Genomic DNA, 25,988 nt, shown 5'->3' on the forward strand with positions numbered 1-25,988 from the left:
AAAACACGCGCACTGATTTGTGGTTTCATAATCCAGGGGGAATGCAGAGGAAGCTGTCGGTAGCCTTGGCTTTTGTTGGTGGGGCCAAGGTGGTGATCCTGGATGAGCCCATCTCAGGGGTCGACCCTTATTCTAGGCGCTCCATTTGGGACCTACTGCTGAAATACCGGCTGGGTAATACCCGTTATTCTAATTTACCAAGATTCACAGCAGAATTTGGACCCAAAGCACCCGCCATCAGAATCATCAAACATCCCTCCTTCTTTCCTTCCCCCACCTATCCTACCTTGATTTGTGGGTTTCAGGACGCACCGTGATCATGTCCACCCACCACATGGATGAGGCTGACCTGCTCAGTGACCGAGTGGCCATCATCTCCCAGGGTCGCCTTTACTGCTGCGGTTCGCCCATCTTCCTTAAGAACTGTTTTGGGGCAGGATTTTACCTCACTCTTGTTCGCAGGATGAAGCACGAAACTCCTAATGTGAGGAAATAAGCAAATTAGATGATTTTTTTTTTTTTACTAGAGCAAATTAACATAGTATTAATTCATTCAGAGCAAGCTTCATTGTCACTGATATCTGTAATGATGTCTAAAAAAAACCCCATTTCTTCCTGAATGAGCCTGAGGGAGACATAGAGGCCACGATAAGCGGGATTGTAAAAGTACAGAAACTGCTTCTCCCATTATTTCATCTTGCTGTGATTTCATGAAACCAACCAGGCCGGCTGCGACTGCACACAGGACTGCTCCTGTACGTGCTCCAAGTGTTCGAAGTTTAAGGCCAACCAGGAAGAAAGTCCCAGCCCAGACAGACAGCTGGATGGTAAGATCTTCCTCAGCTCAGTCACTGTAGCTACTAGTCTCATTGTGATGTGTAGGTGTGACAACTGTGGTCACTTTGTTTTAGTTATTACTATAATTTAGATGGAATCAGCTGAACATTCAGATTTACATTTGAGTTGCAATGTCAATGTGTGTTTTTTAATGTTCTATTTCACAGACTCTACTGTGCAGGCAAGCCCTAAACAGGCACAGCTAAAAGGCATATTGATAAGTCTCTAAGAACTTCTGAATAATGACTTCCTGTTTCCCTGGGGTGTACAATGGTGTGAAACAGACGCCCATTTCTATTGACAACTCCTCAAAATGGAAAAGACAAGAAAAGACACTTTTTAACCAAGGAAAATGTGTGTTCACCTGTATGACCAGGAACATCTGCTAGCCTGAACTTGCCCTCATCTACTACAATATCCGAAACACCTTGCTTGATCTGTTTTCTTGGTCTGGAAATTTCTAGATATATTTTTAGTATATTCTCAACAGTAAAAATGGGATATGAGTCAGTGTTAAGATGAAAAATGTTTCTGGCATATAGCCATGTTTCGTGACTGGGTGGGACCTTTTTTGGTTGAACAAATAATGAGGCATGTTTATAGTTCTATTTTTTTTATATTTATAATTTATTTGCACTAGTGGCCATGATTTGACTGTAAACAGACAGGAAAACATGCAGCAGAGGTCCATAGGCCGGGACTTGAACCCGGGATTGAGGCCTCTGAACGTGGGTCTCAGGCTCTACCCCTGCGCAGCGGCTTGGTCCGGTTTATGGTTCTATTTACAATGAATTTAAAATGAAAACGGAAAACAAGGTTAACTGAAATGCTTTATGTTGTGCCTAACAGTAGCCGTTTTAGGAAAAATTTGTATGCAAAAACCTTGCCCTGTGATATTTAAGGAAGTATCCATCAGCATCAGCCATCTTTGCTGTTGGGCCAAATTTCTACTATTCTTCAATTGTGGACGACACTCGCAAAATCCTGAAACACATTTTTCCCTGCAGGAAGTTGAGGACTGTCAAATATTAACAGTTAGAAAGATGAGATAGAACCATCCTGGTGGAAAATTTTACCTCTCCCACCCATCACCAGGTAACCTGGAAAGCATCACAGCCCTGGTCCATCACCATGTCCCAGAGGCTCGTCTCATCGAGGCCATCGGGCAGGAGCTCACCTTTCTGCTGCCGAATCGCAACTTCCAACCCAGGGCATACGCCAGCCTCTTCAGGGAGCTGGAGGAAACCCTAGTAGACATCGGCCTCAGCAGCTTTGGCGTGTCCGACACATCACTGGAGGAGGTGCGTGGCACTAATAAAAATAACTAAGGTTTCCAATTATAGACACATTTTAAACCTATTGAAAGTCTCCTGGACTGTACCAAGAACATTGTCTTCACTATGCTTATTGGTCCTCTTTGTACAGTGCATAGGGCAAAGGCAGTAGAGACATAGAAGGGTCTGTGTCAGCATGTAGAACATTAAAGAACCAAAAATAAGCCATAAAGCTGCTTAAAAGGTGTAGACTTTTTTTATCCAAAGGGAAAATGGTACACTGTTATTCTTTGGTCCCACTAATAAATTAATCTATTGTCTTGCAGATTTTTCTGAAAGTCACTGCAGATGGGAATGCAACCAACAGGAAATGTAGTCAAGGTATCTCCAAAGCCAAAATAAAAACATTAATTCTCCCCTTCACCAAACTCCCCATTTATTATCCATGTGCTCATTTCGCTCCAAGCTACTACCATTTCATACCTGTGAATGAAAATTGTACTCTCCAATTTAGCCCTTTAAAAAAAAGAAAATTTGTTCTGATCATCAGTTGTCAAAGTGGAAATGAAAAATGCCCAGGGTACCAATTGAACTATGGTCGTTCTGTGTGATGTGACTTCTTTTCATAACTGAGAACATTGGGCTTAAAAGTACAAACTGGACAAGGGGCGAAATGACCAGCATCCCCCAAAAAGTGATTTTGGCTCTGTCTCCTTGTGGCTTTAACCTTTCTTCTCAATCTACCCCCAATCTTGTGTGTCATGTCTTTGTGTCATTGTCAGACCACAAGAAATCATTGCAACAGATTTCTCGAGCTAGTCTCTGTGGACTCAACAGGGTGGCTGTTGATGTGGAGGCACAGAAAGGTGACGGTGGCTCTCAGCTCAAAACAACCGCAGCTGTTGTCGGGAAAACCTGCCGTTTGAGTTCTTTTCTGCAAATCTTGACGCTGACGCTAAAGAACAAAAAAAAAACAACAACAGACGAATGATTTGACATTCTGAAAAAAATTTGTCGATATTGTTTAAGAGAGAAAATACCTGAAGAGTAATTACAGAGACTGCTAATGAAAATTGTTAGCGCTGTACAGAGACAGTTATTTGCAATGGGAGGTTGACTTGATTTGGTCCAAAGCAAAATCTAACCAGTAGACTTCCAAAACAAACAAACAAACAAACAGACAAATAAACAGCCAACCAACAGAGAGACACAGTGCTCTGACTGATACAAGCTGTTAGCTTGTTTGTTCGTCTTTAAGCTAAGCATCCTAGCGTTTAACCCTCTACATTTTTCCGTGGGCTAAATCATCATACAGTAACTCCCCTCTGGATACTTCTTCAAGATTGAATAAAAACATTCTTTAAATCTGAAATAATATTACTACGTTTTTATACTTTAGCACGTTTTTCCGGACAACAGCACAAAGGGCCTCACATCGGCTGATTCTAACTAGCAGCCTACCGGGACCTGCTGCTTTGGTTTTAATGAGCCTGTCCTGCTTCTGATGAGCCTGGGAGGTCTGGGACCTGGGAAATGTGGGAAAGATGTTGGACCCAAGTGGAGCGCGTTGGAATTGGAAGTTGGAAAGCCACACAGTAAAAAGAGAACTAAAAATAAGTAAAATTTTCTTGAAATTAATGTATTTGCCCTTAATTTGAGCAGGTAGATAAGATTATTTGCCAATGGTATGAGTATTTTTACCCCTAAAATAAGATAATTAGATATACTGCACTTGAAATGAGGTGATGGAGATGAATTGTTCCTATTTTAAGTGCAAAGATCTTATTCCATTGGCAAATAGTCCTATTTATCTGCTCAAATCAAGGAAAAATACTTTAATTTCAGGAAGAAAATTCTTATTTTTAGGTCTATTTTTGCAGTGCAGTGAAAACCTAATGGAACATGTTCACAATTAGATGTTATACAGCACTGTCTGTTCCACTGGTTCACTGACAAACAAGCAGTTTGAAGTGCTAATAGATGATGCTTGGAAGTTTCACCGTATTTTATATGCATGGCCGCTATATTGGATATTGAACTCCTCTCTGTTTACGACTTTATATCTAACTCATATGTTGGAAACTCCAATTTCCAAACGCTCCATTGGCCACCAACTTTCTCTTGCACCATTGGGCTGCGAATAGTAAACTTTATTACTCTTGCTGAGTAATAGATTTTGACCGCTGCACGTAGAAAGCAGTGCTTGGGTACCTGCTGTTCCTAATTAATTTGTGCAAGTTACTTTCTGCCAACTTGACCAAGTTTTTCTTCCAGAGGCCAATGGCCGTGACCCAAATGAAATCCCAGAGGGCAGCGCAGGGAAGGGATCCTACCAAGTCAGAGGCCTCTGTCTTATCATCAAACAGTTCTTTGCTCTGCTGATCAAGAGGTGGCATCATGCCACACGCTCCTACAAGGACTTCATTGCCCAGGTTACCTTTCATACTAAACCCTACCAATGTTGCTTGACTTTTCAGCTAATATGTATTAAACTCAATGTGCTTTTTGATAGATTAAACACCTATATATGATATTTAACATATTTACTGTTGATATACTTCAAAGCTGAAGTTCACAAATGTATGTTTTTAATTTTCTTTCTAAGAAAACAGCAGAAAATCAATACATTTTATATATGTCAAAAAAAGAAAAAAAAAGAACTTTTGCCTTTTAAAACCATTCAAGCCCCCTTTACATCTTATCAACATAGAACTACCATTTTAAACAAATTTTACTGGGATTTTATGTGATTGGCAAACACAAAGCAGTAAGAAAATATTCTAGAACAGAAATCTGCATAGTGTAAACTTTTTGTAATTTTTTTGTATCCGTTGTGCAATTGTAGGCGAGTCTGGCTTCAATCAGTAGATTTCCTTGCAATCGTTAACAGAAGATGAAGTACAAATGTTTGATCCTCAGAAAACAAAAAGCATTTTTCAAAACCATTTATCCTTTTCCATCCCTTCTCACATGGATGCACTACTTTGTGTTGGTCTGTAACGTAAAACCACAATAAAATGCACTGAAGATGCTGGTTATGGGACTGAATGTGAAAACGCTCAGGGGGTACAAAGACTTTTGTAAGACACAGTTCAGGACTGTTTCCTTCTTTTTAAAGCGCAGTTGTTTCGTTGGCTCTGGCAGATTGTGCTTCCAGCCAGCTTTGTCTTCTTGGCACTGATGTTTACTCGCATAGTCCCACCTTTTGGAGAGTATCCGAGCGTGACCCTGACTCCCTGGATGTATGGAAGACAGTACACGTTCTTCAGGTGGGCACCTTTTATTAAAATCAGAGTAAAATATGAACGGCTGAAATGAATGAAACAGCATAAAATGAAGTGGCCAAAATGTGTCCATTGCAGCAATGAGCGTCCCCTGGATGCACAGATGAGATACTTTGGTGAGGTTTTGCTTGACAAGCCCGGTTTTGGGACCCGCTGCATGGCCGACGAACCCTTGGAGTGAGTAAAGAACACTGTGCACATATGTGTTATTTTTGATTTGGTTCACAGAACTGCTCGATTTCATCCCATACTAGAGATTTCCCATGTAATAACATCACCACAGAGTGGGAGATGCCCCTCGTTAACCCTTCCTTGATAGAAATGCTGGAGAGCACAAAGTGGACCCGCCTTAGACCCTCTCCAGAATGCCAGTGCAGCACCTCCAAGAAACTCACCATGCTCCCTGTGTGTCCTGAAGGAGCCGGAGGCCTGCCACCCCCACAGGTGGGTTGCTCAGGTGGTACTTAACATGTCCCCACTTTGGGCAGACAAGACCAAACATTGCTTTAAACAAATCATCTGATGAGAATCTAGATTTGTTTTCTTTTCTTTTCAGAGGATCCAGTCAACTGGAGATGTTTTGTTTGACCTTACTGGTAGGAACATCTCTGACTACCTTGTCAAGACCTACCCTACCCTGATCAGGACCAGGTATGGAGGCTTTAAAGCCCTTCAAAGGATATATGCAGACATGGACTGCATCGGCTCGATATGAAATCCTGTAATAACTCTGTTTGATCTCTCTGCAGCTTGAAAAGCAAATATTGGGTGAATGAACAGAGGTAATCATACATTTCCATCCATCCTATATGTTGTAAACATACAAGTAAGACCACGTTATGACAGCTCATTTTCATCTAGAGGTGCATTTCATGGAAAGATGTGTGTTTGTATTGGTGCAGCTCGCCCTCTTGTGGTTATTTTGTATACTGCAATCCCAGTGCTGCAGAAACAGCCCGCTAAATCTGAGATTCCTCTGTGGTGTGCAGGTATGGTGGTATATCAGTGGGTGGACAACTTCCTGTTTTAGGAGTGCAGCCAAAGACACTTCAGGAGTTGGCAACTCAGCTGGGACAGCTTCTTAACATTACCGGGGTGAGGCTTAAAGGGATGGTTAAGAACTTTTGCATGAAGTTGTGTTAAAAGCTTTTAAGTGATTAACATCTGACTTGCAGAAGATAGCAGCTTCATTTTGATGAACCCAGATTGGCTGGTATGAGAAGCTAAATCTAATGGCTAGTCCAAGAAGGGCCAGAACCAAAGTGGTCTTCTGCATCTTAGGATAACTCCACTCTCCAAAATGTCATTGCACTTTACATAAACGTGCTTTTAACTTTCAAATTGTCTTCCCTTTTTTGATTTGGGTGGTTATTTAAATGGAAACTGGTGGATAACTACAAAGTTAATACAGGTGGGAGGAGGTGCGGCACCAAGTTTAAGTCGGTGGTTTTTCATGAAAACCACCAACCTAAACTTTTAGGTCGACTTTCTGTTCCCAGTACCTGTTTGGCACAGGAAGATGGTTGGTGGTGCACCGCCTCCTGCCTACATTCTGCGCATTACTTGTCACTGATTTCGTGGTTAATCTTTGTCCAATGCAAACATGAGGACAATTTAAAAGTTGGTAAAATAGAGTTTGCAACACTTACAACAATGATTCTGACCTTAAAACAATTAAAGTTCACTTTGGTATTAGTCCCTCTTGGACTAATCTGGATTTGTACTAAACAAAGACACCAGGATCTATCTACTGCTTAAAACCTTTTAACTATCCTTTTATACAATTGTTTGGGGTTGACCTCCCTGTTAAAAGCTATATTAACACATTGTTTTTTTTAATTTTAATATCTTTTGAAACGGTAACTGTAGCTTTTGTCTTCAGGGTCGATACTCCAAACAAACCCTTGACGGAATAGGGAAGTTCCTCAGGTATATGGAAACGCAGAACAATGTCAAGGTTAGTCCTGTACACCTCATCGGTTGGATAAATGATTTAGCTACACATGAATTCAATGAACTACCCAGGACATTCAACCTCATGTTAATCAGTGGCAGTCTTTTCCAGGTCTGGTATAACAACAAGGGCTGGCATGCCATGGTATCTTTTATGAATGTGGCCAACAACGGCATCCTTCGTGCAAACCTGCCCAAAGGAGCTGATCTGGATGAATACGGGATCACGGTCGTCAACCATCCTCTGAACCTGACCAAAGAGCAGCTCTCTGAGATCACTGTGTGAGTCACCGTCAGCCTCACGAGTCTCTCCCCATCCATTTCCTTCTGCTGCAAACAGGAAATATGGATTGTTCACCGGTGGTTATTGTTAGAAAACAACAACGTTTCCCTTCAATCACAGCTCATGGAAACTCCTTTTCTCTCTCTCTTTTTCCCAGTCTGACTACCTCAGTGGACGCAGTGGTTGCCATTTGTGTCATTTTCGCCATGTCCTTTGTCCCTGCCAGTTTCGTCCTTTATCTCATCCAGGAGAGGGTCACTCAGGCCAAACACCTGCAGTTTGTTAGCGGCGTTAGTCCACTGGTGTATTGGGTGGCCAACTTTCTCTGGGACATGGTACAGTAACCTAGTTACATTTTGGAGTCAAAATCTAGGTCATGTAATTGGAGCTTGAGCTGAGGCCTGTGCTTTTTGTGTCCATTTCCAGGTGAATTACTCTATCAGTGCTGCAATGGTGGTGGAGATTTTCCTGTTTTTCGATAAGAGATGTTACACCTCATCAGCCAACCTGCAACCCCTTATTGCTCTGCTCATGCTTTATGGGTGAGTTGCACTAATTGACATTCTCCGTTCGAATTGTCCACATCCTTCTCTTTTCCAGTTGAGGAACAAAAACGGAAATGGAAATAAGCATAAAAACTCCACAACTAGTAAAAAGAAAACTCTACTTATTATTTAGCAGTGCCCTCCACACCTATTGGCAACCCAATATGTAAAAGTGAAGATATGTAAAAGTCCCTCAGGTAAATTCATATTTTAGCCTTTTCACAGTCAATTTGAAAAGAACATGGTAAGAAAAATCATCTTGTTACCCCAAACTTCTCTAGTAAGTGAATCCTCACTATTAGTGGATTTCCTTTTGGTTATTCAAAGTATCTAGTTGCTTTTAGTGGGTCCATGAGCTCCTGTTTCCCTGGATATAAGTATGATGTGACCCAGGGGCCCCTTTTTCTTGGCCACTCGTCCAAATGGAAAAGACAGGAGAATAAGCAAATAAATGAACACAAATATTGTACGTATTGTTCTTTAGAAATCTGGACGTGGCTACAAGAACATGCCTACTTGCCTAAACATGCCTACATCTATAGTCAGTGAGTTAATTAAACAGTTTAAACAAACACTGCTGTGACAAACGAGGACTGATCAGTTAGTAGGATGGTAAAGATGGCAAAAAATGTCATCTTTAAAGTGAATTTTTCCAGAACTGCAACCTTTTTTTTCATATTGTTTTTAATGTATTTAATAATACTGATACTATGTCAGTTTTTTACGCGTCTATAACAGGTGGCCAGTCATTGTGGAGGATGGTGTAAATATAAACTTGGGTTCTGCAGGATGCTAATGTAATGTAACGTCAGTCTAAAAACAAACAACTGATCTTTATCCATAGTCATTGGTTGGTGATGATTGGTTCGGCAATGCTTTTGTTTAACGGGTTAAATTAAAACGTTACAGCAACCACCACACTTAGTTACACCCCTGGTGAAGCCATATTGAATATGTATGTTTACTTGTCTTTCCCCTTTTGAAGAGTGGCGAAGAGCTTTGGGGCTCACGTTTGTTTCATGTTTATACTCCAGGCACACAAAAAGTCATGGATAATTAATTAAATGTTCCTAGACAATTTTATGCACTTAAGATAGTATAGTAATATATTTAAATAAATGCTTTAATCACATTAAATTTATAGAAAGTGTTTGGGATGTCAGTAACTGTGACACTGGTTTTTTTTAACTTACTGAATAAATATCTTCACACTAAAGGTTGAACTTTTCTAAGAGTTCATTGGGATTTTTAGGTAACCTGTAAGGCTTTTTACCTGCGGTGTCAATAACCGGAGGCAATAACTGAATTTAGAAAACGTTGTCATGAACGGCTGGCAAAACAAAAGTAAAGAAGAAGTTGTCTTCTTCTTTACTTTTGTAAAGATTCGAACCATGACACGGTGACGCGTTTTAAAAGATTTATTGAAAATAAATAAATCACTGCCTGAGGCCTGAGGCAGGTCTTTGAGGCTGGCGTGGATCAGGAGATGGCTGACGAGGTCCGATGGGCTTGGCGAGATGAGTGATGGTTAGACAGTCCAGGTTGTGTCCAGAAATCAGCGAGCCGATGAAGTGTCCGTGCGAGGGCAAGGTGAGACAGGGAAATCCAGGAAACAGGAAGCTTGATTAAGAAACAGGCAAGACGGGCAAACAATGCCTGGCATCTAGTCATGGTTAGGCTTTCAGATTATCTGGCAGTAGGTTTCTATGGAGGCTCAGAATATAACGGGGAAAATGGTCCTGCCAGTTGTGTTGCAGGTGCTCACAGCAATTAGGAGAAGCAGCGAGTGAGATAATGGTCAGCCGGCCAGAATCATATTAGTGTCAGTGAGACACAGTCGGCCCGCTAGAATCAGAAGACAGGGAGCATTGTCAGGTGTGATTAGTTGGCCTTCATTGTTTCGGACTGATCCCACTGTTGATCTCTTTGTCAGCTGGTCCGTGACGCCCATGATGTACCCCATGTCCTACGTCTTCAGCGTCCCCAGCACAGCCTACGTCTCTCTGTCATGCATCAACCTCTTCATCGGGATCAACAGCAGCGCCATCACCTTCATCCTGGATCTGTTTGAGAGCACCACAGTGAGTCCACGGCGCACATCACCCTAATTTCTTCACACGATTTTCTTTCTCATGCTCTGTTTTTTTTTTTTTTTTTTAAATCTAGGCTCTTTACAGATTCAACCAGATGTTAAAGACGGTGTTGCTCGTCTTTCCCCATTACTGCCTTGGTAGAGGTCTCATAGACATGGCCATGAACCAGGCTGTGACTGATATCTATGCTCGCTTTGGTAATCACACCTTGTTCCAATATCTCTCAGCAAATACTGACAAATGCTTCAGCTTTCAACCACCGTCTGAGCGCAATGAATGTCTAGTCACTGCATGTATCACACGTTAGACTCCATAGCAGAACTCTAGACAAGAGGACAGTGCCTTGCAAAAGTATTCAAACACCTTGGACTTTTTTCACACTTTGTAGCATTTCAACCCGAGCTACGGTGCATTTTGTTGGGATTTTAGGCGACAGACCAACATAAAGTTGTTGATAACTGTGAAATGGAAACAAAATCCATCCATCCATCCATTTTCCGAACCGCTTAATCCCTCATGGGGTCGCGGGGGGTGCTGGTGCCTATCTCCAGCGTTCACTGGGCGAGAGGCGGGGTACACCCTGGACAGGTCGCCAGTCTGTCGCAGGGCAACACAGAGAGACAAACAGGACAAACAACCATTCACACACACACCTAAGAACAATTTGGAGAAGCCAATTAACCTAACAGTCATGTTTTTGGTCTGTGGGAGGAAGCCGGAGTACCCGGAGAGAACCCACGCATGCACAGGGAGAACATGCAAACTCCATGCAGAAAGACCCAGGGTGTACTCGAACCCAGGACCTTCTTGCTGCAAGGCAACAGCGCTACCCACTGCGCCACTGTGCAGCATGGAAACAAAATGAAACATATTTTCCTACACGTGTAGAAGTAAGTCTAAAAAGTGTGGCATGATCCACAAATCTGGCCTTTGGTGCTCAAGTGGCAAGAAGAAAGCCGAAGTTGAAAGAAGTCAAAAATAGTTCCTTTATTAGTTTGCCTGAAGCCGTGCAGGAGACCCAGCATTCGCGCTGTGAAACTGACACTACACTTCACCTGGGCGTACTATTCCCGCAGTGACACTGAAGATGGGCGGAGTGGGTGGGGAAATATAGCTAAGCACAGGGCAGCCCTAGAAGAACGCCATGCAAACTCATCAGAGGCGGCAGAAGACTTGAAGCTGCATTGGGCGTTCATCTTCCAGCAGCAAAACAACACTAAACATGCAGCCAGAGCTACAACACAGCAGTTTATATCAAATCGTATTCATGAGATTGAATGGCTCAGATGAAGCATGGATCCAAATCCAACTGAGAACCCGTGGCAAGACGTAAAAGCTGGTGCCGACGATGAGACGTGCAGTCGTAGGTAATCGCTGTGAAAGGTGATTCAACAAAGTCCTGACTCAGGGGTCCCGAACTCGCATGCACGCCACTTTTTGAGATTCGTCTGTTGTCTGAATTCTAATAAAACACACTGAAGACTGCAACTGTGGGGTAGCAAAATGTGAAACAGTTTAAGTGACATAAATACTTTTGCAAGGCAACGTCCGTCAGTCTGAAACAGCCAGACACAAGGAAGCAAAAGTTACAGGTGTGCCGTGTCTGTCCATCCCCTCAGGCGAGGATTATAGTCCAGATCCCTTTCACTGGGACTTCATTGGGAAGAACTTGTTCTACATGGCTGTTGAGGGATTCGTCTATTTCATCCTTAACATCCTCCTTCAGTACCGCTTCTTCCTGGATCACTGGTAAAGGACAGGAAAGCGTCGTAACTACAAGGCTCAATCGAAGACGTACTGTCACTTTCGGGTCAGCAGACTGGATTTGTTAAGAACGGTTTTGTTTCCAACCGTCGTGATTCTAGGATTCCAGACGGCCCGAAGCCTCATCTTTCGGAGGAAGATAAAGATGTGGCCGAGGAAAGGGAGCGAATCCACAGGGGTGTGAATACGTATGATATTTTACGCATAAAAGATTTGTCCAAGGTGAGACATTTCATCACTCACAGGTTTAGGCTTAAAGTGAAATGACGAAAACCTAAAGACGGCGAGGTTTCTGGTTCACCCTGTTTTCCTCTGGCCTTGGTTAGACGTACAGAGGAACGATCATCCCTGCTGTGGATCGCATCTGTGTTGGAGTTTCGCCTGGAGAGGTTTGTCCAGTCTTCTTTGAATCAGTTCTGAACAGCAGTGAGCAGTCAGATCACCTGTTCTCTCTCTCTCTCTCTCTCTCTCTCTGCAGTGCTTCGGTCTCCTGGGGGTGAATGGAGCCGGGAAGACCACGACATTTAAGATGCTGACTGGAGACATAGATGTGACGTCAGGAGAAGCTTCTGTCTCTGGCTACAGGTTCATGACATAAAGAAATGACCACTTAAAGGATTACACTAATATTAAAAAAAGAGAATTGTAAATGCCTTGAGTGCAAGAGAGAATATGTTTCAAGTTTTTAAAAAAATCCCATGAAACATTAGAGTTTTACATGCACTCAATGCATTTAATGAGATGTAAACATATCTCATTGAAAGCGGCATTTCAGCATGGGGTAGGGGGCTAAATCAGTCACCTGTTTAGAAATCTACCTGAGAAAGCGCCTTTCAATGCCGTGCTGTGTTTCCGTTGTGTCGCCCTCGCAGCATTTTGACCAACATCCTGGATGTGCACCAGAACATGGGCTACTGTCCACAGTTTGGGGCCATCGATGAACTTCTGACGGGAAGAGAACATCTGCACCTGTACGCCCGCCTCAGAGGGGTCCCAGAGTCCGAGATCAGCAGGGTGGGATGCAGCTTTCACACATAGATGATGCACAGGCAGACCAGTCATAACGCTTGGTTTCTAAACGGTTCTGCTAACAACCCGAGAGCATTACCTGAATCCTGGTTTCGATGGCTGGATTTAAATGTATTTGTGTCACGGTGAACCGGACCGGATGTTTATCCTTTTTGCAACTTTTAATACAGAACTTTGCTCAGACTTGATGCTGTTTTTTGACAAAAAGTGATTAATTCTGCTGTAGGCCGATGTCTCTCATATGTCTTTGGAATAACTTGAGGATCTAAGCCAGGGGTGTCCAAACTTTTCGGTACAGGGGCCAAAATTGTCCAGTTAAAGGAACTCGAGGGCCAAAAACCCCCACAATTATTATTATTTTAAAAACCCAAAAAAATTCTGTAAATGTTTTTACCTGCTCTACAAAATATGATAATTTTAAAAGATAAAAAGGGTAATGCTTATTTGTCATATTAAAAGATTTTCGTCCAGCTTGCAAATTATTTTGAATGATTAAATTTGACTCTTATTGGTTTAGCCATAAAAACAATATTTGGCTCAGTTGTTCTTTGAAAACACTTGCTGTAATTAGCAAATTTTAATAATTGAATTCAAAGCAGATTTAATGCACCAAAGTTTCTATTTGAGTAATTAAATGTCACTGAATAGATGTTACCATGAAATTAAAGAGTATGTCAAAAGTGTGTTTATTAAAAGATGAATATTGAACTTAACATTTTCAATTGTAGGCTTTTTACTTTTCTGTCATAATTTCGCCCTAATTAAAAACTAAAAAACTTCCATCTGCATCAGCCACCTGGACCAAATCTTTCTTGGAATGCTGTTGGGGGCCACCCAGAATGAGTCCAGGGGCCACAAATGGCCCCCGGGCCGCACTTTGGACATGCCTGATCTAAGCAAAGAGCCTTGATTGATGTCTTCTTGATCAGGACCCAGAGAACGGGAGGAACTTGAATGAAACAATTGAAGAACAGAGATTTGACAGAGTCCCGCTTTGCTTAAATGTTTACCTTTTTCAGGTAGCTGAATGGGCCATCCAGAAACTGGGTTTATCAGAGTACGCAGGCCGAAGTGCTGGGACCTACAGCGGAGGGAACAAGAGGAAGCTCTCCACTGCCATTGCCATGATCGGCTGTCCTGCTCTGGTGCTGCTGGTGAGCAGTAAACCACTTGGCATTCATGGTTTTCAGATGATGATGATAATAAGGAGAACATTCAAGGTAGACTTCACAAAATTCAGTTGTGAATATATTATTGTCTCCGTTTGTTCCCTTCTCCCTCACAGGACGAGCCGACCACAGGCATGGACCCGCTCTCCAGACGCTTCCTGTGGAACTCCATCATGAGTGTGATTCAGGACAGGCGAGCCGTGGTCCTCACCTCGCACAGGTAAACCTTCCATTGCTGTCCGCCATACCGTACGCGCGCATGCGTGTGTGTATTTATGTCTTTACAGAGGTGGCTCCACAGTGCGATTGTAATTTTCTTACAGCATGGAAGAATGCGAAGCGCTGTGCACCCGCTTAGCCATCATGGTTAACGGATCCTTCAAATGTCTGGGAACCATTCAGCATCTCAAATACAAGTCAGTCATTTCACTCCTCGCTCAAATTTCCGATATCAGTTTATAGCACACGTAATGTGACAGCCGTTTGGTTGCGGTCCAGGTTTGGCGACGGCTACGTGGTGACCATGAAGATCAGGGCTAAGCCCGGCTGTCCCCCCGACCTGAACCCGGCTGAGGCGTTCATGGAGAGCACCTTCCCCGGCTCCGTCCAGAGGGAGAAGCACTACAACACGCTGCAGTATAAGATCTCCTCGCCATCCCTGGCTCGCATATTTCAAATGGTGCTGGCTAACAAGGACAAACTGAACATCGAAGACTACTCTGTGTCACAGACGACGCTTGATCAGGTGAATATGGATATTCACAAAAAAAAAAAAACAACATTCTTTTGAAAAGCGCTTACTTTTGCTTTTCCCATTGCATTTAAACTCAATGTAAAGTCATTTTACAGTAGTTCTCCTAAGTGTACACACCCGTTAAAATGGCATTTTTTGTGAGTTAAAAAAATCCAAATCATCATAAAAGAAACAGTTTAAAACTGTATTCCACCCATCCTTTACATAGAATATAATGCCTTTAGTGCCATCTCATTGTACAATGTACAGTGCAGGGTAGTATCTTTAAATAGCTCCATAATTTAACAATAATTAAGATAATAAAAAAGATTGTGCAATTCTTTGTGCAGAAATGAAATGAACAAAAGTGAACATTTTGTAAACATCTTACATGTGGAAGAAGAAGCAAGTCGGTTCAATATGTATCTTTTGACTCTATTGCAGAGTCAAAGTTCTATTGTTAGTCCAGAGCAACCACGGTTCTGGGGGCAGGAACAACTATTTTTCAGCCTGTTTGTGTATTGGGGATTTGTACCCCCTCCGATATGGCAGCACTTCCAATAAGTTGCATTGATGAGTAGAGTCCTCGCAGATGCTTTTGGCTTTCCTGAAGCATCGTGTGTTGTAGCTGCAAATTTCCCCAAGTCTATCAGATTGTGAGGAGATCTCTTATCGGTGCTCCTCTTAAGGTGACGTCACAAATTTTCATGTGATGCCAGCTTTGACAAAACAAAGTCCCTCTTCATCGACAGCTTTCATAGAGGATGACTTGAAGGTTTTGGGTCAAAGCAAACTGGTATTTGGACTTCAGAATTTCATTCATTTTGACACGGGAAAACAAAAACAAGAAAACAACCCAGATTGTCTTCTTTCTGATGAAAAGCAACCTCGTATGGTTTATTTATGTTTGGTTTAATCAGAGCATAATATATTCCATCACAATTTTCTAAATATTTTACCCAAGACTGTTCAAACTTAATTGTAAAAAATAAATATCGCCTTAAATGTTCTATATCATGCTTTTTAAGGCCTTCCAAAGTCAACTATATGCATATATAAGCTTAAATATTGCATTTGTCCCTATGAGGAATTCATTTGTTGTGAAATAGTTGTTTTCCGATGCTATTTTTCCAACTGGGGAGAAAGACAGTCGCCTTCAGTGCAACTCCCCCGCTCTCCATGTGGGGTCGCCGTAGAGCTGCTGCTGCCTGGCTTAAAAAAAGAGTAGTTGTTGTTGCTGTGCAGATTAGGTGCTAAAAGAGCCACTTCACCTCAACTTTGAGAAGAAATGATCGCGCTCTGGCTCACATCACCGCTGGTTGGGCGTGTTGTTTACTGGGCAGGGGCGGCGAGGCCAAGGTAGACCAGTAATGAACCAGTAGTTTTTCAGGGCACAGAGGGGCTCCTGCTCAGAGAGGATTACTCAGACATCCATGAATCAAGCCAAATTCCACTTTTGGGCATAATTTTGATGAAGGAATAACATCATCACATAAGTAAAAGTTCAAAAAGTAGATTTTCCATGATCTAGGCCCTTTAAATTTGAAACTCATGTCTATTATCTGGCCTTTTTACCTTACAAAAACCTGAATGTGTACAATGTTGAGAGCCAATGTGTGCGTTTAAGTCCTGACTAATGATTACATAAAAATATGAAGCTGTTTTTTCTCCCTCACTGTTTGATGTTCATGAACAAGTTTTTCCCCCCCTCCAGTCCTTCTTCCACAAAGCTTTTCTGATCTACCATTGTCCCTGCAGGTTTTTGTGAATTTTGCCAAGCAGCAGTCCAGAGATGATGACGCTACTGTACTGCACCCAAAAGCTGCTTGGGCACAGCGGTACTTTGAAACCACAGCGATCAAGTCTCATAGGAAGTGACCTAAACCGGATGAGAGCTCTTGGTGTTTGCGTCATGGGTTCATGGACTTTATCTCCACTTTGGACAGACAGCAATGAGGCTCAACCTCTGAAAGGATCACTAGAAGTAAAGAAAAAGAAAAATCTCTGAAATCAGATCTAACCGAGCCTTTCTGGATACAGTAAGCAATCCTTCTCATGTGGTAAAACCAGGATGGAAACCATGTAAATTATTTTTAAATTACCCCTTTTTAATTACATTTTTTTTTTGCTTTTCCATAAAACAAAGTTAGTTAGTGGAGCATTTATGTGCCTGCTGCATGTTCCACATCCTGCTCGCCTTAGAACCGGGTCTAACAAATGTTAAAAAGGACAGTGACGTCTTCTGAGGGAACGTCAGAAATATGCATACGGTGTTGCGTAGTAAGAAAGCATAGCTTTTTTTGTACTTTCCGCTTCAGATGCCAAGCACAACACTTTTGAACTGCCTTTATGACCCTCTGAAAGAAGCACTTGAACAAGCTTAGTTGTTTTGCACTTTATTGATTACAAGCATCTCAATTTATCACTAAGATGTTTTGACATTATTGTAGTGAAATACATTCGGTAATTATCACAAAATCCTTCGGCTGATGCTGCAGCTGCAGCAAACTCATTTAAGCCCATCGGAGCACTTTTGTTTTTATGTTCCGTCTTCTTTACGCTCTTCTTGTTTGTGTCCAGAGCCGATTGTTCACTCACATTTATCACATTTGGTGTCATTAGCGGGTGAAGAATGAATGGGGAAAATAAATGTTTGTATGAGATGCATCATATATCAAATAAAGTTAATGTTTCTTTAAGACGTGCACCTTTATTTGCAGTTACATTCACATTGTTAAGAAAACCTGAGATTAGACAGAATTAGTTCAAGAATCAAAGGTTTTTAGAGCAACCACATGGCAAAGGCATGTCGATATCAAAGGGCTGCTGCACATTTTCACAGTTTTTACTAAAAAGCTGGAAGGCTGCATGACTAAATGTCTGCTTCACAAGCATTATCCCCTGAGAGCACCAAAGATATTCAAAACTCGTAAATAGATGCAGTCGTATTTGAAATGTGCAAGAATGCAACCTCTACCACTTACATGGGGCATTCATTACTTCTAACATTTAACTATTGGCTGAAGTTCCTAAAATTGGATTTGGCAACAATAAATAAATAAAATAAATGAGTAAAAAAAAATTATACACAAGTTGAAATAAAGCTTAAGGAATTAGATCTATTTAAATGACATTAACATAGTGATGTTGAAGGTCAGTCATGAAGGATCAGTTTCCTGCATGTTTTAGATGTTTCCCGGGTACAACATGAAATTCCATGAATTTCTCATTGGCAGGTTCCCACTTAGGTTGATGACATCATAAGCAACTGATTCAGCTACTGAATTTGCTGAGTTAGAGCAGGGACCCGTATAAAACATGCGGGCCACGGGCCCTTCAGGACCTGAGTTGGACACCTTTGCATCAAAATATATTACCTCATAGAAGAAAATCTAGTCAGGATCAAATGTTTTGGCAGTGACACGTGTGTTTTGTGGCCTAAATATGTCATATATATATATATATATATATATATATATATATATATATATATATATATATATATATATATATATATAGATGGTAATGCTGGATTCAACTAAAGAGTAAAATAGACAGTTAAACTTAAAACAATTACACATTAAAAGTGGTAGTTTTTTAATTTAGAGAAGATTGTTATATTTATTTTATTGTTATATGTTTTACTGCAGTTGGCTTTTCTTTGTTCAACTGTCGAAAAAGATTGGTTGCAGGGGGGGGGGGGGGGGGATGCAAAACTTTAGGTTACTTTCGTAACCCCGGTTCTCTGAGTAGCATGAGTGAGTGTCTCACATTGGGAACGCCTTCAGCGTGACCTCATCAGAAGCTCCTTTTACATTACGCCAGCCAGGATTGGCTGGAAAATAAGCCTGTCAGTGTCAGAGAGGGTAGAGTCCCTCCCCCCCTATATAAGGGGCTGACACTGCACTGACAGTTATTCAAAAACAATCACCTCTTCCTCGCAACGTTAGAGCAAGGAGGGTGGTTTGGTGAGACACTCACTCATGCTACTCAGAGAACCGGGGTTACGAAAGTAACCTAAAGTTCTCTTTCATAGCATTCGTTTCGTGTCTCACATTGGGAACGAAAAATATTCTAACTCCCGTATTGCTCAGCAGATCCCACACTACGTGCCTGCTGTCTCCATCATAGCTTTTTTTTTTTTTTTTTTTTACTTGGTGCTTGTTGTCACACTTAGAACTGAATGAGCCAGTGATGGAGCTGTGACATCAAGTTTGTAAAACCGAGTAAACGTGTGAGATGATGCCCAGCTTGCTGCAGCACAAATCTCCTGCAGGGGTACTCCTTTGAGTAGAGCCCATGAAGAGCTTAAACCCCTAGTAGAGTGGGCACGCAGGCCCTCTGGAGGCTGATGTCCTTTTGAGCTATATGCCAAAGAAATTGCATCAGTTATCCAATGCGCAAGCCGCTGTTTTGAAACAGCCTTTCCATAATGATTTTTAGCCCAGGAGACAAACAGCTGGTCACTTTTCCTGACCTGATTTGTTCTCTTCAGATAAATCTGTAAAGCTCGCACAGGACAGAGACTGTGTAGCCTCTCTTGTTCCTGTGATGAAAAAGGTGGAGGATGAAAAGCCATCAACTCAATGGGAGAGTATGACCCCAACACTTTAGGCTCAAAAGCTGGGTTGGGAAGTAAAACTACTTTGGTCCCGTTCGGAGAGAATTTCATGCAAGATGGATGCACTGATAAAGCGTGAATTTCACCCACGCGCTTTGCAGACACCAGTGCCATTAGAAGTGCTGTTTTTAGAGCTACTATCTTTAGTTCCACCTGATCCATTGGTTCAAAGGGTGTGGTTGTGAGAGCATCCAACACCAGGGGTAGATCCCACGATGGAGCGATGGGTCTGGAAACAGGGAGCTTTCTGCGAGCTCCCCGCATGAAGCGGCAGACCAAGGGGTGTTGGCCGACAGTTCTCCCCTCAAAGCCAACGTGGCAGGCTGAAATTGCTGCTAGATAGACCTTAATAGTGGAAAATGCTTTTCCTTTATCAATCAGGTTCTGTAGGAAGGTTAGAATCACAGCCACGGAACACTGAAAAGGTATTTCTTGTGTTTCCGAGCACCATTTTTCAAAAACCAACCATTTGTACCCGTACAGAGAGCGTGTTGCAGGAGCTCTAGCATCCTGTATCGTTTCGATAATATTTTGTGGGAGCCCTACGGACTGTAGGTTAAACCACTCACGGGCCAAGCCCATAGAGCCAGTCTTTCTGGGTGGGGGTGAAAAATCTGTCCCCGTGCCTGAGACAGCAGATCCCTGCGTGCAGGGAGCGGCCATGGCTCCTGCCAGAGGAGCTGTGTTATCTCTGCTAACCAATGTTTCGCTGGCCAATTGGGTGCAATGAGGATCATTGTCAGACCTTCTGCTCGTACCCTGGCTAGTGTAGGTGAGATGAGAGCTATTGGGGGAAACGCATACAGCAGAGTGCGAGGCCAGGGGTGGGCTAGTGCATCTACCCCCAGAGGTGGGTTCCGATCGTGCAGGGAGAAGAACATGGGACACTGATTGTTCTCTTGAGAAGCAAAAAGGTCCACGGATGGCTGACCGAACCTCTGCCAAACCATCCTCGCCACCTCTGGGTGGAGCTTCCACTCTGCGTATGTGGGATTCCCCCTGGAGAGAAGATCTGCGCCGCAGTTCAACACTCCCGGGACATGAGTGGCCCTCAGAGACAGAAAATGTCTGCTGCTCCAAATGATTAGTTTGTGAGCCAGCGTGTGGAGCCTCAGTGATCTTAGCCCCCCCTGCCTGTTGATATAAGCCACCACTGTTGTGTTGTCTGATCTGATCAGCACATGGTGAGCTCTCAGAATGGGAAGAAAATGTTTTAATGCTAGGTGAACAGCCATGAGCTCCATGTAATTTATGTGCTCGGACTGCATCTTTGGACCCCAGGTTCCATTCACCATTTGCCGTTCGCATATACCTCCCCAGCCTGACAAGGAGGCATCTGTTGTGACAACTTTTCTGTTCTGCACAACTCCCATTGGGACCCCCTGAGTCAGTGCATCTCTGTTCCGCCATGGGCGCAGCGCTGCTGTGCAGGCTGCAGTAACTCTCAGCCTGCGCTGAGGAGTATGTGGCTTTAACCCCTGGGAGGCTACCCATCGCTGGATTCCTCTCATGTGGAGACGTCCCAGAGGGATTACCACTAATGCTGCGGCCATCAGTCCCAACAGTCTTCTGCAGAGTCTGAATGATACCAGGTTTCCTCTTTGAAACATGGACAAACAGTTGACCATTGCTTTCACTCTGTCCTCCGTTAGGCTTACTTTGGCATGGATTGAGTTCAGAGAGAGACCTATGAAGGATGTTCTCTGAGAGGGCAGCAGAGAACTCTTTTCCGGGTTTATTTTGAAACCCAGATCCATCAAGTGCTGTTTTATCACAGCTGTGTGTTGTGTGGCTTCCTGGTGGGACGACGAGGCAATCAGCCAGTCGTCTATGTAAGTTGCCACACGTATTCCCTGCCTCCTGAGCGGACCCACCGCTGCCTCTGTGCACTTCACAAACACCCTCGGGCTCAGAGAGAGTCCGAAAGGGAGGACAAGGTATTCGTAAGAATTCCCTTGAAAAGCAAATCTGAGGTATTTTCTGTGTGGAGGGTAAATGGGGATGTGAAAATAAGCATCCTTGAGGTCGATAGATGTAAACCAATCGCCTGGACGCAGGAAGCGTAGCAGAGAAGCATGTGTCAGCATCTTGAATTTGTATCTTCTCAGATGCTTGTTCAACGCTCTGAGGTCTAAAATTGCACGCATTCCTCGGCCGCCTTTCTTCGGCACGAGGAAATAACGTGAATAAAAACCTTCGCTGCTGTGTTCTGGTTGAACCAGCCGTATCGCTCTCTTTTCCAATAACGAGGAAATCTCGTCCTGCAGGAACCGAGCGGCTTGTCCCTCTGCCCGTGACTGAATTATTCCTCTGAACCCTGGGGGAACTGCAGTGAATTGCAGTCTGTATCCCCTCCTGAGAGTTCTTAACACCCACTCTGAATTTGTGCATTTCGCCCAACGGTGGATTTTCACTGTCAGCTGGCTGACTGGCCAGTCTGATAGCGAGCCGAGAGCGCCCTCTTTGGGTGTAGGGTCGTAAACAACCCCGTACTGCACTGCGCATGCGCGAGGCGTCTGGTGCGCCGTAGGGCTGTTCACGTTGGGGATGCGTCTCACTTCCTCCGAAAAGGAAGGGACCAGATCCCCAAGTGAAATTTTGTGTTTGTTTTTCAACATTTTTGACTGCGCCCTTGGTTCTAGACCTGGATGCGCCAGTCTGCAAGCATTTATTTCTTCGGAACATGAAGATGTGCTTGTGACACATAATTGGGGTTCGCTCTGGATACCCCTGCCCTGAACAGAGTCTTTGGACTTCTTGGCGTGATGAGCGGGATGGAACGTCCCCTCGGCCATACGCTGTGTCAAGCTGAACTCGTTGAACAGGCTCAGGAACGGAGCCACGGAGGAGAGCGATCCCTGCTCGCTCTTTCCATCCAAGGCAGGTGTTAGGCCGGTCGCTTCCTCCTCCTCACCACCGTGGTGGAGGTGGGGGGTGGTTGGTCTGTGCGAGGACCTTCAGGCTTTTTCTGCCAGTGAGCCTTGGGGGCAGGCGTCTTCTGTGCGCCTTGCGGAGCTCCATGAGCCTTTGGGAGCTTTGGGATCCTGAAAGCAGGAGGAAAGCGGGCTGCTGCCTGGGCAAAGGTCTGGCGCTGGGGGGCCGGGGCCGCAGTCCCAGTGGCAAACGTGCGTCTGGGAAGGCACAGCTTTAGGGCTTCGTCGTCCCTTTTCTTCTCCTCCCACCTCTTTTGCATCGAGGTTACCGCCTCTCCGAACAGCCCTTGGGGTGATATGGGTGTGTCCAGGAGGTCCTCCTTCTCCTTAGTCGCCAGAGTTGTGAGGTTCAGCCACCTGGCTCTCTCCTGCAGAACCATGAGTCCCATGGATCTGCCCATCGCCTGGATCGCTACCTTATGAAGCTGCAGGCAGTGATCGGTTATGACGCACACCTCCTCCCAAAGCGCAGCGTCTGGAGCGGCGGTCATTTGCTCTTCCAACTCTGCTTGATAGGCCATCAGCAGAGACGACGCATTCAGAGCGCGGACTGAGAGCGCGGCTGCCCTGTAGGACTTATCAGTCAGGCTCGACTGAAAGCGGTCCGCTCTTGACGGAAGGGCGGGGCCTCCGGCTGACATGGAGGTCTTCGGGTGCAGGTGCGTGGCGACGGCCGGCTCGACGGGTGGTATTTGGCGGAGGCCGCTATTTTCCATCCCGTCGCAATCCAGGACCGAACTGCCGGCCACTGGGTGCTTCTCCTTAAATGGCTTGCTGCGCCAGGAGACGGCCAATTCTTCCAGGAGCTCCGGGAAAATCGGTAGGAGCTGTCTGGATGTTTTGCGGGTCTTCGGCAGCCTTTTCCCGTCGAAACGGGAGCGGGGAGCTTCAGATTGGACCTCTGGCCACTGGATTTCAAGCTTTGCAGCGGCGCGTTTGCACACGTCGTGCAAGTCAAAATCCAGCTCCGATGAGGACCCGTCATGACCAGGTTGGCCAGAGCCCACGGGAGCGGGTTTTGCAACCCGCACCGGGGGCGCGGGAGATGGGTCATAGTCCTCATCGTTGTCCGAGAAGGGCAGCTCCGACTCCCAGTCAGAGAGCTCCTCGTCCCCTTCAGGCAGCAAGCCGAGCTGGCTTGAAGTGAGACCGAGCTCGGGCATTCCCTGTGGAAGTGGGTCCACGGCATCGAGGATTTCTCCCCAGCTTGGTCCGGCTTCTGGATCGGTGGAAAGAGGACCAGCCTGGTCGGCTGGTTCTTGAGCGGATGCTGTAGAAGCCATCACCGGGTCGTTAGCGGACATCGTCGATTGACGAGCCAAGCGGCGACGGAGAACCTTCAGGGAGAACCGGCTACAGTGCGAGCACTCCTCCGTGGACTCGAGGGCTGCCTGGGTGTGTTTCAGACCCAGACATACCACACATGAAAGGTGGGTATCCCAGCTCGAAATTTTATTGCCACACGGGCAAGTCCGTCCCTTTGGGCTCACCTCCGCTTTCGCAGGGGATTTAACGATCTCCATTATTTCAGGGAGATTCGTTGTAAGGCTACACAAAAATTAGCTTTTGACAGCTAGGCTAGCCAGGCGTGACTAGGATGGGGACGGCGTTTCGGCCACCCGGGGTGTAGCTCGAGAGTATTGCTACTCTGAACCGATCAACTTACAACCGTGAGGCGGTAGTTGACTTTGAGTATTGCTACTCGCGTAATGGTATTTCTACCAGGATAGCTTCACCGTGATACCGAACCCAACTCAGAGCAAAGCGCCCAGCGATCGAGCTTGCGCGTGGATCTACGGACAGTTAAGCTAGGCTCCAAGAAAAGGCGGGACAGTATCAGAGAGAGAGCTAATCGGGAACTTCTGCTCGTTGCGAGAAGAGGTTTTTGAATAACTGTCAGTGCAGTGTCAGCCCCTTATATAGGGGGGGAGGGACTCTACCCTCTCTGACACTGACAGGCTTATTTTCCAGCCAATCCTGGCTGGCGTAATGTAAAAGGAGCTTCTGATGAGGTCACGCTGAAGGCGTTCCCAATGTGAGACACGAAACGAATGCTATGAAAGAGAACTTTTAAATCACTGAGGCTCCACCAAGAAAAGTTTGGGAACCACTACATTAAGGGAACTGTTATCCATTATAACATCACACAACTACACTTAGAAACAGAGAGCTTTAGTGCTTAGAGTGGGTCATAATTTGCTGGCTTCGGTTCACCCATCTGTTGACAAATGACCCCAGGTTCTCAGGGCAGTTAAGGTCTGAGGAGCTTTCTTTACCATGGGTTAAAAGTTTCAGCGGTAAAGGGCCTTGGAAAAGTATTAATATAAAATGAAAAAATCAGAAAAGTGTGACATGCATTTGTGTTTGACTCTGACCAGTTCTCCTGCTGAATCGTTCCCACCCTATGATGATGTTTACCTCCATATTCTACAGTGTGTGACATACAGTGTTAGTGTTCTGCCACACATAATTGCATGTAGGCCGAAAAGTAATAAAAATACAACATTATAACTGTGTCCCTTTACAACAAAGATGACTTCTTACTTTCTTTCAAAAACATTTCCACCCCACTTTTCCAGGAGGATCAGACTTCTGCAGTGCATAAAAAACAGTCGTCCATCATCACTTCAGCTATGAACCTCTGCAGCTCCTCCAGAGTTACCATGGACATCTTGGCTAGTCCTCTAATTAATACCAAATGTTACTTTTTTGTGTAACATACCTTTTCCATTTTATAGATGATGGACTGTTGGGACGTGGAATGTCACCTCTCTGGTGGGGAAGGAGCCTGAGCTTGTGCGCGAGGTTGATAGGTTCCGACTAGAGATAGTCAGACTCACCTCGACGCATGGCTCTGGCTCTGGAACCAGTCTCTTTGAGAGGGGCTGGACATTCTTCCACTCTGGAGTTGCCCCTGGTGAGAGGCGCCGAGCTGGGGTGGGCATACTTGTTTCCCCTCATCTTGGTGCCTATACGTTGGGGTTCACCCCGGTGAACGAGAGGGTGGCCTCCCTCCGCATACATATGGGAGGACGGGTTCTGACTGTTGTTTGTGCTTATGTGCCTAACAGCAGTTCGGATTACCCACCCTTTTTGGGGTCCTTGGAGGGGGTACTGGAGAGTGCCCCTCCTGGGGACTCCCTCGTTTTGCTGGGGGACTTCAACGCTCATGTGCAATGACAGTGGGACCTGGAGGGGCGTGGTTGGGAGGAACGGCCCACCTGATCTGAACTTGTGTGGTGATCTGTTGTTGGACTTCTGTGTTCGTCAGTAAGGTGTCCATCACAAACACCATGTTCAAGCATAAGGGTGTCCATATGTGCTCTTGGCACCAGGACACCCTAGGCCGTAGTTCAATGATCGACTTTGTTGTTGTTTCATCTGACCTGCGGCTGCATGTCTTGGACACTCGGGTGAAGAGAGGGGCGGAGCTCTCCACTGACCACTACCTGGTGGTGAGCTGGCTCCGA

The 25,988-nt window shown here is 44.6% G+C and overlaps 1 protein-coding gene across 3 annotated transcripts in view; it reads left to right on the forward strand.

Annotated features, from left to right (window-relative positions):
- The window catches only part of LOC105920304 (retinal-specific phospholipid-transporting ATPase ABCA4), a 52,526-nt gene extending 34,863 nt beyond the window's left edge, over positions 1-17,663 (forward strand). For 2 of the 3 annotated variants that reach the window (XM_036125048.1, XM_036125049.1), the window contains exons 23-51: positions 37-174; positions 306-484; positions 725-827; positions 1,933-2,138; positions 2,438-2,492; positions 2,894-2,977; positions 4,386-4,543; positions 5,256-5,380; positions 5,474-5,572; positions 5,650-5,839; positions 5,952-6,046; positions 6,145-6,177; positions 6,385-6,490; positions 7,278-7,352; positions 7,461-7,630; positions 7,789-7,966; positions 8,058-8,173; positions 10,110-10,257; positions 10,343-10,466; positions 11,889-12,018; positions 12,135-12,255; positions 12,360-12,422; positions 12,512-12,618; positions 12,906-13,047; positions 14,082-14,216; positions 14,348-14,451; positions 14,555-14,647; positions 14,730-14,976; positions 16,723-17,663. In XM_036125048.1, coding sequence (XP_035980941.1) covers positions 37-174; positions 306-484; positions 725-827; positions 1,933-2,138; positions 2,438-2,492; positions 2,894-2,977; positions 4,386-4,543; positions 5,256-5,380; positions 5,474-5,572; positions 5,650-5,839; positions 5,952-6,046; positions 6,145-6,177; positions 6,385-6,490; positions 7,278-7,352; positions 7,461-7,630; positions 7,789-7,966; positions 8,058-8,173; positions 10,110-10,257; positions 10,343-10,466; positions 11,889-12,018; positions 12,135-12,255; positions 12,360-12,422; positions 12,512-12,618; positions 12,906-13,047; positions 14,082-14,216; positions 14,348-14,451; positions 14,555-14,647; positions 14,730-14,976; positions 16,723-16,842 — 3,644 coding nt within the window. In that variant the 3' untranslated portion in view covers positions 16,843-17,663. The remainder of the gene's footprint in view (positions 1-36; positions 175-305; positions 485-724; positions 828-1,932; positions 2,139-2,437; positions 2,493-2,893; positions 2,978-4,385; positions 4,544-5,255; positions 5,381-5,473; positions 5,573-5,649; positions 5,840-5,951; positions 6,047-6,144; positions 6,178-6,384; positions 6,491-7,277; positions 7,353-7,460; positions 7,631-7,788; positions 7,967-8,057; positions 8,174-10,109; positions 10,258-10,342; positions 10,467-11,888; positions 12,019-12,134; positions 12,256-12,359; positions 12,423-12,511; positions 12,619-12,905; positions 13,048-14,081; positions 14,217-14,347; positions 14,452-14,554; positions 14,648-14,729; positions 14,977-16,722) is intronic. The other variant, XM_036125050.1, reaches the window with a different exon arrangement.
- Positions 17,664-25,988: the final 8,325 nt, after the last annotated feature.

The sequence above is a fragment of the Fundulus heteroclitus genome, chromosome 21, assembly GCF_011125445.2.
Source record: "Fundulus heteroclitus isolate FHET01 chromosome 21, MU-UCD_Fhet_4.1, whole genome shotgun sequence".
Taxonomy (NCBI): Eukaryota; Metazoa; Chordata; class Actinopteri; order Cyprinodontiformes; family Fundulidae; genus Fundulus; species Fundulus heteroclitus.